General features: G+C 48.6%; 1 protein-coding gene across 1 annotated transcript; it reads right to left on the reverse strand.

Moving 5' to 3' along the window:
- Positions 1–9,240: 9,240 nt before the first annotated feature.
- On the reverse strand, positions 9,241–10,258 carry LOC149870944 (uncharacterized). Its single transcript, XM_090034534.1, has 2 exons — positions 9,944–10,258; positions 9,241–9,672 (listed from the first exon to the last, which is right to left on the reverse strand). Exons 1-2 carry the CDS (start codon positions 10,256–10,258, stop codon positions 9,241–9,243), a joined length of 747 nt encoding a protein of 248 aa, XP_089890660.1.
- Between the last annotated feature and the right edge of the window lie 2,252 nt (positions 10,259–12,510).

Below are 12,510 nucleotides of genomic sequence, written 5' to 3' on the forward strand. Positions count from 1 at the left end.
CAGTGGTGGAGGAGTATTCATTTAAGATGACCCTTCAATAATTAGATTCTATACATGGAAAGTTACAACACATTTACCTTTGTTCCATGTATAGAACCTAATTAATTGGAGGTCATCTTGGATGGCAAACAGAAAAGGGATGGGGAAGGTATTTTTTGGACTTTATCCTATAGAAATCTCTGTCATTCAGAACTTTAAAAATGTGTTTCTTTAGTCATAAATTACCTTTATGATTAAAGACCATAAAAGGATTGTGTAGAATCTGAAGCAATCATGGCATATGTCTGAAATGATTTGTCTAAAAATACCAGAGGACTAAGGATGACAGTAAAAAAGTTGTAGAGGTCCTTAAAGTAAACTTTCTCAAATGGTTTGCATTTATTTGCTAATATAACCTACCAAAACAACCATCCCAGCATTATTTAAGCTATTGCCAATTAAAATCCAATATTTTGTGCTCTTGGATCTGTTTTGTATTTGTTTGTAAGTACATATTTGTGAACATTGTTGTATTTGATCCTATTTAGAATGTGCATTTAGTCCTTGTGATTAGTGCTGGACTGAGAATTTTGGAAAGATCAATCTTGCTGTCTTTAGAACAGGTAGGTCCTAGACAAGGCAAGCTTGCCCATGCTATCCTGCCAATATGCTTGGAAGGACCATCACTAAAGATGAAAGATTGTTCAGCCTTCTGGCTCATTAAATACTTAGGCTTTCCAGTCAGGCTACCAGCAAGGGACTATTAGTGCCAGTTGTGTTGGCGATTGCTATAGCATGGATACTTTCCCACAAGAGACAGTCTCATGCCATGAATCATCTTTTTTGAGGTCGCTAGGTAGGCATAAGATATATATGACACTATCACTGTAGGCTGGATTTAAGCAAGAAGTAAAAAAAGAATATTTTGTTTTAATCCCACAGAGCTGTGTTCTCAGCCTTGCCTCTACTGTCCGTGGCATTTCTGTTTAGTAAGGACATTTTAATAATGTTCAAAAGAATCTGGATTCTGTACAGGGTTAGGTTCCTTAGCTCTCTGCAAATGATCCGGAGGTATGTATAGCCACAGCAAACAGCTACATGGAAGCACCAAGGTGTTCCAACTGATTGAGAAGCAGAACCTTTGAAATAAAAGGTACAGCAGTCAGCTGAGTAGCTCACCCTTAGTTCAAGAAATCGCTGTGACTTAAATGGGTTGTGAACAACCTGGATACAAATGTTCCAGGCTTTATGGTATGCATCTAGGCCCATGTGCAAAGGCCTAGCATCCAATCCATCATATGGGACAGACATCTCTATATTGGGCCCAAGGGCAGAGGAACCCTTCTCCAAGGTTGGAGACAAAGCTAGAGAAGCCCTTCTTCAAGGTTGTAAAGTAACCAGAGAGTTACTTCATCTTAACAACCCTAATGGTTTTCCATGGATGACTGCAGTTTGCTGCAAGAGGATGAAGACTGGATTTATGAAATAACTGCAGTTCCTCTGGCCAGGTACCAAAGTCCATCTTGTGCCTTTACAGAGCCTGGTTTTATTTCATGCTTGTAGGTGGTCGTGGAATCTCCTAAATCTGACCCTCACACTTTTCACAGTGCATTTTTAAAATGTCATTAGTTTTCAAAAATAATGAAAAGGTCCATACTGAAATGTGCCCTAAGGGCCCAAGATGCCCGAGAGAGTAGGCTTACTGGCACTCACCCAGAACTGCACATACAGTATGCTACTTCTGTTTCAAAACATAGTGCTTGCATGAAGGAGGTGACTCATGATTCACTGCTTTGTAGGGGAGCCTAGGGATTATGCAGTGTCTAGTAGGGACAGGCAGGGCTGTCCTTGGGGGAGGTGAATCAGGGTGACCACCCTGGGCCCCGTGCTTTGGGGGCCCCCATGGTCAGTGCTGTATAGGCCCTGCTGCGGCCACCATGCGCCGCAGTTACTAAGCGCTGCTGGCTCCGGCCGCTCACCACCCCACCTCTCAGCCAGCTTCTGCCACTCGCCAACTGCCCCCCACCCTGTCGGGCCCTGCACAGCACAGGCTGATACGCCCCAGGCCCTCCACGCCCTTAGGAATGGCTCTGGGGCAGGATCCAAAACATGGGAAGAAAATTCACAGGAAGCTTTGTTTAAGAAAAAAGAGAACCCGTCTTGGGCTTCCAGATTCTTTACTGCATGGATGGCCAATGTGCAGCATTTCTGCCACAAGTAGCACAGGAAAGCTCCATGTGCGGCAGGCCACAGATCAGGGAGGAGGCCAGCAGCACAGTGACAGATAGAGCAGTATATCCAGCAGAGGAAGAGCATTGTGGAGGCCCTTGGGGAGGATGCAGAGATAACTTGTGGCACACCTGCCAAGAAAGTTGTCCCCCACAGATTTACAGCAACCTGCACTCCAATTCCTTTACGCCAAACTTTGTGATAAAGGCCGAACATTCTGATCTTTTTAATCTCCCCCCTTTGAACGGATTAATTGTATTGCTGACCTTGGCAGTTTGTTTCATATACCATTCATGCTTTCCCTATGAATAGGAGAGAAAGAAAGGGGAGAAAAAACACTTTTCAATTACTCTAACCCTGTTAAATTTTGATCCATAGCTGTTTTCTTTTTAATTAATTTCCATCTTGTACAGTTTATTTGAATTAATTTTTATTCCTGAGTACAGTGTCTTTAGGAGATTGAACCTACCCTCTAGTTTGCAACTGAGCTTTATTCCCCAAACTTAACATTCATTATTCACTCTTAGTGCAGGGATCAGATTTTCTATTTTATCTCCATAACAATTTTATGCAGAATTGTAAATCTCCTTTTCTCAGAACATCCTCTCACTCCAGCCTCTAGATGGCACCTGAATGTAAAAGGGCAGTAAGAACCATACTAATGATTACTCTAAAAATATTGCAGATGGCCCTAATTCATGGCTCTTTCACAAATAAAGCTATATAACATTTTCCGTAAGTTGTCAAAACATTAATCCTCCTTCTGAAACTGCCAGTTGATACTCTTTATAAGGAACTGAGCAGCAGGTTAGTGCCTGGAAGAGGGAGAGGTGGTCTGTGATTTCCATCTTTAACATAATTAAAGAGAACTGTGACATGGGTATGGATAAGCTCCCAAGAGATATCTTTGAGAGCAAAAGGCCACATAAGTGGGTAAAGATGAAAGATGAATTTAATACATAGCTATCACTTTCTTACAAATGGTATATAGCAGTTTGTAACAGGGTTTTGTTTCAACCACTCTAACAAGGCAAACATTGTTTAAACTCTTTCTGCTGGAGATGAGTTAGAGTCAAATTTTGAAATGTTTTGACAGGCTCGCACTAAGCTGACTCTAGATGAGATTTTAGCTACAGCAATCCTAGGGCTTAAAAACAGTCTTGAGAAGGTTGGACAGTTACCCAGTATAGGATAAAAGAACACACGTACTTTAGTAAAATAAAGACTGAACTTGTTACAGTCTGCCTAGGTGTTTACAGATGTTACATTTTGGGGGGGGTTTAATAGGACTATAGCCATCACATGTGGACGTCTGCAGTCTGCATTAAAATTGGCTCTAGTCCAGAAGTCCCCAAACTCCAACAGATTGCACACCGCCAGTTTAAAATGATACAACCTTAAGTACCACCAGCAAATTTTTGTCATATAAAGTAATTATAAAAAATCTGTTAACGCATACCACTGGCAAGTTGTCTGCATACTAATGGTGGTACCCATACCACAGATTGGGAACCACTGCACTTAACTAATCCTCATTGAGTGAGGACTAAAATTAATGCAGACTAGGCCAGTCCAAGCTAAGCAACGTAAACTCTATTAATTAACATGTATATACAGCATCTGCATTTTATTTACTTCTTCAATCAGATGTTTTGCTAAGCACAAGAAGGTAAGATAAAGATCGAGGGAGAGTTATAGCTTTGTCTGAAGACAAAACCAGAACCTTACTTTTGCTATGTAACCCATAACAATTCTGTATTGAATAATTTATTTTTTATTGTGAAGATGGGGGGGAAATGAAACAGGCAAAAAAGGCAAAGAATCAACAGCCACTGCCTCCTTTCAAACCCTGCCATGTAATCCCCAGGTGCTTCGAAGTGTTTGGCATAGACTGGCTAGAAATCATTAATGCTATAAATCATCTCCAAGATTGAATGCTATAATGTGTCAATCCATAGTACAGAATTGCTACAATGGTTTTTAATGGTTGCCTAAGGTTTATCCCATTGATTTTAATTAGAATTATGTGACTGTAGACTTGTGCATGTGTTATGAAAATGTAGGGACCTGGGTCTGTCTTTAACCACAAGAGACAGTAAATTCTGTTGCGGCTGAAATGCTATCCTAACTGACTCTGCTGCTCTTCTTGTGGTAGGCTACTGTCCCAGGGTACCAGTACAACTGGAATCCACTTCAGTTGTTCTATACAAGGGACTGTACTGCACCATAGTGTGAGTTAAGGATGAGTTCCAGCATTAACTCTGAATGTTCTGCATTTAAGGCAGACCTTTAACATTATTTCATTGTACTGTTTGGCATGCAAATATATTGATGTTTCAGGTTCCTGTCAGTAATACATTATTGTCATTGGGCTGATGTTTCTTGATAATGACTTCAAGAGGAACGAAAAGATGAATTGTCAGTGCCTTCAACCATCTGCATCTTTAAGAGATGCCAGTAGTAGCTCCTCCTAGAAAACACAGCGACTCTTTAGTGCTTATAATGTCCTCCCATCACCCTGTTTCATTTCACTAGCGAAGAAGAACACAGACCAAATACCAGATCATGACATGAAGCTTCCTAGGTGCCTGTAACAGGAGTGCCGCTTTCAGAGCCTTGCTGGGCATGCGGCTCCGGTCTCCTGCAATGGGCCAATTGCCCACCTAGTCTCGCCTGCCACGTCTTGCTCTTGCTCATAATTGATGAATGGTTTAAATCAGCGGGAAGCTGCCCATTTTTGTGCACCCTGATGGCAGGGGGCGCCGTCTGCGGCTCCTTTTCCTCCCCTGCACTGCAGCCCAAGCCTCGCAGATGGTGTTGGTGTGATCTCCCTAGGGCCATGGCATTAGGTCTCAGCCCTTTGCTTGCCTTCGGGGCTCCTCGACGCCCCTTCTCCCTCTTGGGGACCCTTACCGCCCCTCGATGGCGGGGCTCTTCGCTGCCCCCTTACTCAGAAGCTCCTCGCCGCCCCTCAATGCTGGGGCTCTTTGCTGCCCCCTTACTCAGGGGCTCCTTGCACCCCCCCAGTCTGGGCTCTTCAATACCCCTAACTACGGGGCTCCACACTGCCCCCTAGTCAGGGCTCTATGCCGACCCCTACCCCTGGGGCTGGGTCAACATACCCCCAAACAAAGCTGTGCCCCCATGACACTGCCCACTGCGCCCACTGGGCACCAGGAGTCCCCAAAGTACTGGGGAGCTCCCGTGAGGCCTCCTCACGCCCCTACAGCCTCACCTGGTCCTCCGGTTGAACAAAAACACAAACGCAAAGCTCCCAGGCTACAACATAAAACTAGACCCCTCCAGTCCGAACCATTAGAAACCTCTCCTTACCAGAGAGAGAGAGCTCATCCACCCTCAGCAGGGACCAGGGTGTCCCAACCATCCGAGCTCTCCCCTTGTCCAAGCCAAGTTCCTCCTCCTAGCTGCTGGAGGGGAACTGCCCTCCTGGCCTTCTGCCTGTGCTTAAGAAGGGCTAAGCTCCACCCCTTCCTGGCTCCATGCTTCCCTGGTTACTAGGGCAACCAGCACCTGCACAGTCCTGGTGACTGGCAGCTGTGCTTCCCCTTTTCCGCCACTAGGGGTCTCTCCTGAGCCATTTCTACTCTCAGTCACAGGATACCTGAGCGCCCTGTGACAGTGCCCTTTGCGTCTTTGACTCTTAGTTCACCAAATAAAAGGTTAAAGGATTTGATCACATTCTATAGCTCCTGTGGCAGGGCACCTTTGGTGCCTGCCACTTGAAGAGCAGCAAACAGACAGCATCCAGGTGCCTGATGAGGGTAGCCATTTTGGCCTAGAGATATAAGCTGGGCTGCAGTTTGCTGTAGGAAGGAAGAACATCAGGCTGAGAGGCTGTTCCAGCCAGACTCAGGAGGTAAGGGCAGGGGCTATGGGGTGGAGATGACTCCTTGTGCTGAGTAAAATGTAAAACTGCACTCTGCCAGGGAAGGGTGGTCTGATGCAGCTCCTAGTGGCATGGGAGCCCCCAGGAAATGGAAGGCCAGTTACCTCCCTGGTGAAAGGCAGGTCAGGGCTTTTTAATAACCCCAGCTCCACATTCCTGGTGGTGCTTTAGTGAGAAAGGGGAGCCCAGGGCTCAATTAAGGAGCCCTGAGGCAGAGTTCAGGTTGGAGGAGGCACCTGGGGTAGAGGAGGGACCTGGGGTAGTGGAGGGGGGTGGACCTGGGAGGACCCAGTGGCAGAGGAAGGTCTGGGGGTGATGAGTAGAGGGACCCTGTATGAGAGGGGTGATGAACAGAGTGACCCGTGAGCACAGGTGAGTGACGAGGCCCAGTGGGGGCACAGTGTTCCGGTGAGGGCCCAGGAGTGAAATAGACCTACAATAGTACAAATCGCTCAGTTGACATACCCAACAAACTGTACCGGGGCTGACTGAGGGGAGGCGAGAAGAGCTAAGCCCAAATCTGGGTGAGGCTGGGTGGCATGAGTGTGGCCCCTGAGACAGGGCAGTATAAAAGAGGCTGGATGAGAACCAGTAAAGTGAGTGGGACCCTGGTGAGAGAGGGGTAGTGTGTGAGTATCCCTCTGGGGCTATAAAAAAGAGCTACAACTGTGTGCCAGTTTGCCAGAGCCAGAGGCTGGAGAAGTAACATCAGAGAAACATCTGTGAGGTATGGGACCTATGTAGGGGCAGTTGGAGTGGGTATTAGGCCCTTGACAGCAGGGTGAGTAGTGGGAAGCCTCCAGCCTTTGTAACAGCTCTAATGTTTTTCCATCAAGGCGTGGCAGGCAAGCGAAGCAGGTGGTTAACCTAAGAGCAGGGCAGTCAGTGAACACCTGATGAGGAGGCCATCCTGTTACAACTACCTACATAGTTTAACACTCTGAGTTATAACAAGATCCAGTGTCTGGAAGTTGAATATGGACAGTGTCATGGAGTGCGGTGCTAGGGGTGGCCGTGATCTCCCCTAGCACCCCCTTACTGTGCTAAGTTCTTCTCAAAGCATCCTTGAATCCCGCCCGCCACATCTTGGTCTTTAATATATTAAAGGGAGGCTGCCTTTCGTTCTCTTGGTCACGATTCTCCTGCTATCCCTTGTCTAGTTTCTATAATGGGGGGTTCTGTGCACCCCAGCCTTATGGGCTATGCGTGGCTCCAACCACTCCTTTACTATGCCCCAAGCCTGTCAGATGTACCGGACGTTGTTCGGTCTTAGCCGCAGCCCTTGCCTCTTTCTGCGGCCTCTAGCGCTTGGGCTCTCCGCAGCCTTGTCTCTCACCGCGCCCCACAGGCACTCGTCAAATCACTGCCCGCTTTGCCTGGGGCTACTCATGCCGCCCTCTTTGCCTGAGGCTGGGGTCATTGCACCCCATAATGCTGTGCCTTCTCTGGTGCCGGGGTCCCCACGCTACTGTGGATCCCCTATGGGGCGCCCTCCAAACCCTAACAGCCTCACCCAAACCACCAGTCATAAACAGTAAACACAAAACTCAAGCCCCTAGGTTATAATGTAAATTTCTGCCAGTCAGCTACAACATCACTCGAGCCACCCCCAGGGGTCCTCCATCCTCTACCCATACCAACTACTCGTGCATCTTGGCCAGTTCTCTTCTCTTGCTCTGGCAGAATTCCTACCCTTTTGGCTGCCATCAGGGATCTGCCTGCCTGGCCTCAGCCTGGGAGTTAAATAGGAGCCAGGCCCTGCCCCCTCTGGTCAGCTGACTCCCAATGGTTACCCTGGCAACCAGCAGCTGGGATTCTTATTTACTGCTCCACAAGCAGCAGGCACTTCAGTGCCCTGCTACACACCTCCCCCCTTAAGATTCAAACTCACCGGACCGAGTCTTAATTCTCATCTGCCACACAACTTTTGTCTTCATTCTTTCAGGTTTTGACTCTTCTTTGACCATTCAAATGTGCAGGGGCAGAGGTTTTAAGGCACCTCCTACCCACTTCTTACCCAAGGGGCACCATGTGGGATTTTATGGGATTTGCCCTGCCACAGGCAGTCCCTCCACACTAGCCAACCTTGGTAGGTTACACTCTCCAGCCTACCTTTCGGGGTTCTTTCTCCATCTCATTTCTGGTCCTTCTATGTTCCATCCCCCTGCACCCTGGTCTCTTTCTCTGGGAACTTTTAGGATCTCTTGCCTGTCAACAACTCCCTGGAGATCCTGAAACCTTCCCCAGGTCTCCCACTGTCTACTCAGTGCTTTCTGGGCATACTCTTCTCTCCAAAACTCTACCTTCCCCCTGCTGGTATGTCTTCCTCCCGGCCCTTTATAAATCTTTACATAGGCTACACCTCCCACTTTCTTTTCAATGGGTTTCCTCAATGTCCACTACTGGATCTGTCTAGGGATGTTATTTACATAAACCTGTGGTCTTTTCACAGGCTCTTGCCCCTCTGTTGGTTGTTGTTCTCCCCTCCTCATTTTGTTTACTGTGGCCCTATCTTCTTCTCTGGGCTGAATTGATCCCCTTTTTGCGAAGTGTCTTTGACCCATTTTGCCCTAGGCCCCAAACTGCCCGTGTACAGTCCTGGTAGATTGAGTGGGAGATCTCGCTCCTTGGGTAGTCTGTTTACCCTTCTCTGTCGTCTCTACATCTGTCAGGCCTACTTCCCCTAGTTGCTACCAGCTTGGCACTGCAACTCCTCCCTTGGCTTGTAGTCTGAATAGTTCTCCCAGCTGATGTCTTAGCTGGCTTATCTCATCCGCATGATGCTCCACCCATTGGTCCTATCTCTTACTCCAGCATTCCAGGAGGGCTGGCAGGACCTCTTCTTGTAGGGCTGTAGGCTTCACCTCTACCAATCCCTTCTCTGGATTGCTTCTCTCTAGTTGCCCTGGTTTGGTCTTCTCTCTTGGATCCTCTGGGCCTCAGTATCCAGGGAACGTAACTTGCTCTGGAGGTTTCTGGCCCCCTAGCTGTGTGGTCATTAGTTGCGCCTCCACTTCCCTCAGGGACGCATTCACTACTTCCATCTCCTGGCGCTGCTCTAGGCATTCAGACTTAAACATAATAACACATTCCGCTAGTTGGGCTCCCAGTGTCTCCAGCCTCTCTCATATCACGTCTGTGAACTTCACCACTTGAGCCTTCTGTCCTACTTCTGCCTGTGTTGCTATACTTGGTACCTCTGGCAACTCCAACTCCCCAGGATCTTGGCCTTTTGTAGCCGTCTGACCGTTTGCCGCCCATAGCATTTTATTTTCTGCCTCCAATGCCTGAATCTGTTGCCTTAAGGTTTGTATTTGAAGCTGAGACTGCTCCCTCTCTGCATTAGTCACTGCCTTTTTAGCCAAGCTGTCTTCTAAGAGAGTTTTAAAGGAGCTGTGCCTGTTCTCCATGGTGTCTTTTTCCACCTCCCCACTCTGTAATTGGGACCGTAACCCATCATTCTCTCTTGCCCTGGCCTCTAACTCCCTTTCAAGGGACAGGTTTTGATTGTGCAGTGCCTCATAGTTTGCCATGTAAGCTTTTAGCTTTTCTATCTCCTGCGCGATCACCTTGCCATTTTCTTTGGTTTGGGCATAGCTTTCAAGCAGTTTGTCTTGCAGCTCTTGAACTAGGTGTTCTGCATGTATACACTTCTGCTGCCAGTCCTCCAACTCATCTTGCAACCAACCCCTCTATTCGGTCCTCCTGGCTGCGGACTTCTTTCTGTAGGATGCCTATTAGGTTTCTTGACACCTCCAACTTCTGCAGCATCTCCTTCTGTTCCCCTGCCTGGGTTGTGCAGCCTTGAGAGGACCTTGTTGTCCGTACTTTCATCTCATTCTGCATCTTCTCTTCCCTCTCCCAGCTCTTCTGGGTTTCATTTGCGATAAACTGTTCTAGTGCACGAGTTCTCTCAGATTCCGCTGCTATCAAGAGCCTGATTTCTTTGGAGATTCCTTCCTTTTTCCCTGCTTGTACCCACTGTTCTAACCCTGAGGTCTTTGCCTCCACTTGTTCTTTCTGAGCCTTTGCCGCTTCTAATTCCCACTCTAGACAGGCCGTCCTCTCCTCCAACTCATCCACCTGCAATAGCCAGGCAAAATTCTCCTGTCTCAGGCTCTCTATGTCCTCTGCCTCTGCCATAGCTAGCCTGGTCTTACTCCCTTACTAGTTGAGCCCTAAAGCTTTCCCCCTGTACAGTCTCTGGGATGGTGGCTTCCTACTCTGCCCCTTCTTCCGGTCTGTGTTGCAGCTGCCTTCCTATTGCTCTCTCTCAGTTCCTGTTTTAGCCCATAGGTTCATCTCCCTAATTAGGGACACAGGGTTCCTCCCTGAACACAGCTTTACTTTCTCAGCCAATGCACCAATTGGTCATGAAGCGGAGTCCTAGGGGTGACTGTGATCTCCCCTAGTGCCCCCTTACCATGCCAAGTTCTCCTCAAACCATCCTTGAATCTCGCCCGCCATGTCTTGTTCTTAAATATAAAGGGAGGCTGCCTTTCATAGTTTCATAGTTTCTAGGGTCGGAAGGGACCCGAGTAGATCATTTAGTCCGACCCCCTGCCATGGCAGTAAAGAATACTGGGGTCAAACGACCCCAGCAAGATGTGCATCTAACCTCCTCTTAAACATCCCCAGGGTAGAAGCCTGCACCACTTCTCTTGGAAGTTGGTCTCAGACCCTAGCCACCCTGACCGTGAAGTAGCGCCTCCTGATATCTAACCTAAACCTTCCCTCTGCCAGCTTGTGACCATTATTCCTGGTCACTCCTGGCAGTGCTCGGGGTGAACAGTGACTCCCCCAATGCCTGCTGATCCCCCCTGACTAGTTTATAACAGGCCACAAGATCCCCACTCAGCCTTCTCTTTTGGAGGCTGAACAGGTTCAGGTCCCGTAGCCTGTCCTTATAGGGCCTGCCCTGTTCTCCCTTGATCATATGAGTGGCCCTCCTCTGGACCCTCTCCATGCTGTCGACATCCCTCTTGAAGTGTGGTGCCCAGAACTGGACGCAGTACTCCAGCTGCGGCCTGAGCAGTGCCACATAGAGGGGGAGGATCACCTCCTTGGACCTGCTTGAGATGTATCTGTGGATGCATGACAAGGTGCGGTTGGCCTTCCTAACTGCCTCTCCACATTGCCGGCCCATGTTCATCTTGGAGTCAATGATGACCCCCAGATCCTTTTCCGCCTCCGTGCTGACAAGAGGGGAGTTCCCTAACCTGTAGGTATGGTGCCAGTTGTTCCTCCTGAGGTGCATCACCTTGCACTTGTCTGTGTTGAAACCCATCCTATTCTCGTCCGCCCACCCTTGTAACTTGTGTAGATCTGATTGTAGCCTGTTGCATCCTTCCAATATGCCCATGTCCCCCCACATCTTAGTGTCATCAGCAAATTTGAACAAGGTGCTTTTTACCCCCTCATCCAAATCACTGATGAAGATGTTGAACAGTGCGGGCCCGAGGACAGAGCCCTGCAGAGCCCCACTGCCCACGTCCTTCCAGGTTGAGAAGGACCCATCCACTACCACCCTCTGGGTGCGGCCCTCCAGCCAGTTGGCAACCCATTTGACTGTGTGGGTGTCTACACCACAGCCCCCCAGTTTCTTAATGAGAACGGGGTGAGAGACAGTGTCAAAAGCCTTCCGGAAGTCCAGGAAGACTATATCCACTGCTACCCCTGCATCTAATGATCTGATCGTAAAAGGCCACCAGGTTGGTCTGACAGAACCTTCCACTGATGAACCCATGTTGGTTGCCCCAAGCATGCAGTCTCCTGCTGGCCCCTCATGGATGTGTGCCAGCATAATTTTCTCGAACTGCTTGCCTAGGATCGAGGTGAGACTAACCGGCCTATAGTTTCCAGGGTCCTCCTTCCTGCCTTTTTGGAAGATGGGGACCATGCTGGCCTTCTTCCAGTCCTCCGGTACCTCACCAGAGCACCGTGAGTGCTCATAAAGTTGTGCCAGGGGACTTGCAATGACCTCGGCCAGTTCCTTTAGAACTCTAGGGTGGAGATCATCTGGACCGGCTGACTTGAATACGTCCAACCCCTCCAGAAGCTCCCTAACTAAATCCTCGCTAACCCATGGCCCAGGCGTGCCTCCCCCGGGGCCCGAGGGGGGCCACAGCAGGGAGGTGGCTGTTCTGGCCCCTACTTAGGAAGACGGAGGCAAAGAAATTGTTAAACATGTTAGCTTTGCCATCTGGTGTGACGACCAAGTTTCCCATTGTGTCCTGCAAGGGCCCCACATTAGCCGGGACCTTCTTTTTACCCCCTACGTATTTAAAAAAGGACTTCTTATTGTCCTTAATCTGGGAGGTTAGTCCCAGTTTCATCTCTGCCTTGGCCTTCCTAACTACCCGCCTACATCCCGGAGCAACTACAGAATAGTCCTC

Source organism: Crocodylus siamensis, chromosome 2, assembly GCF_052110815.1.
Source record: "Crocodylus siamensis isolate JL-2025a chromosome 2, ASM5211081v1, whole genome shotgun sequence".
NCBI lineage: Eukaryota > Metazoa > Chordata > Crocodylia > Crocodylidae > Crocodylus > Crocodylus siamensis.

Bases quoted from the DNA above. Each gene is read 5' to 3' on its own strand.
- LOC149870944 (XM_090034534.1), bottom strand. From the start codon at position 10,258: ATGGCAGAGGCAGAGGACATAGAGAGCCTGAGACAGGAGAATTTTGCC. The intron at 9,673-9,943 runs GTACGGACAACA...GTGATCGCGCAG, and splicing joins AGATGCAGAATGAGATGAAA to GAGATAGAAAAGCTAAAAGC.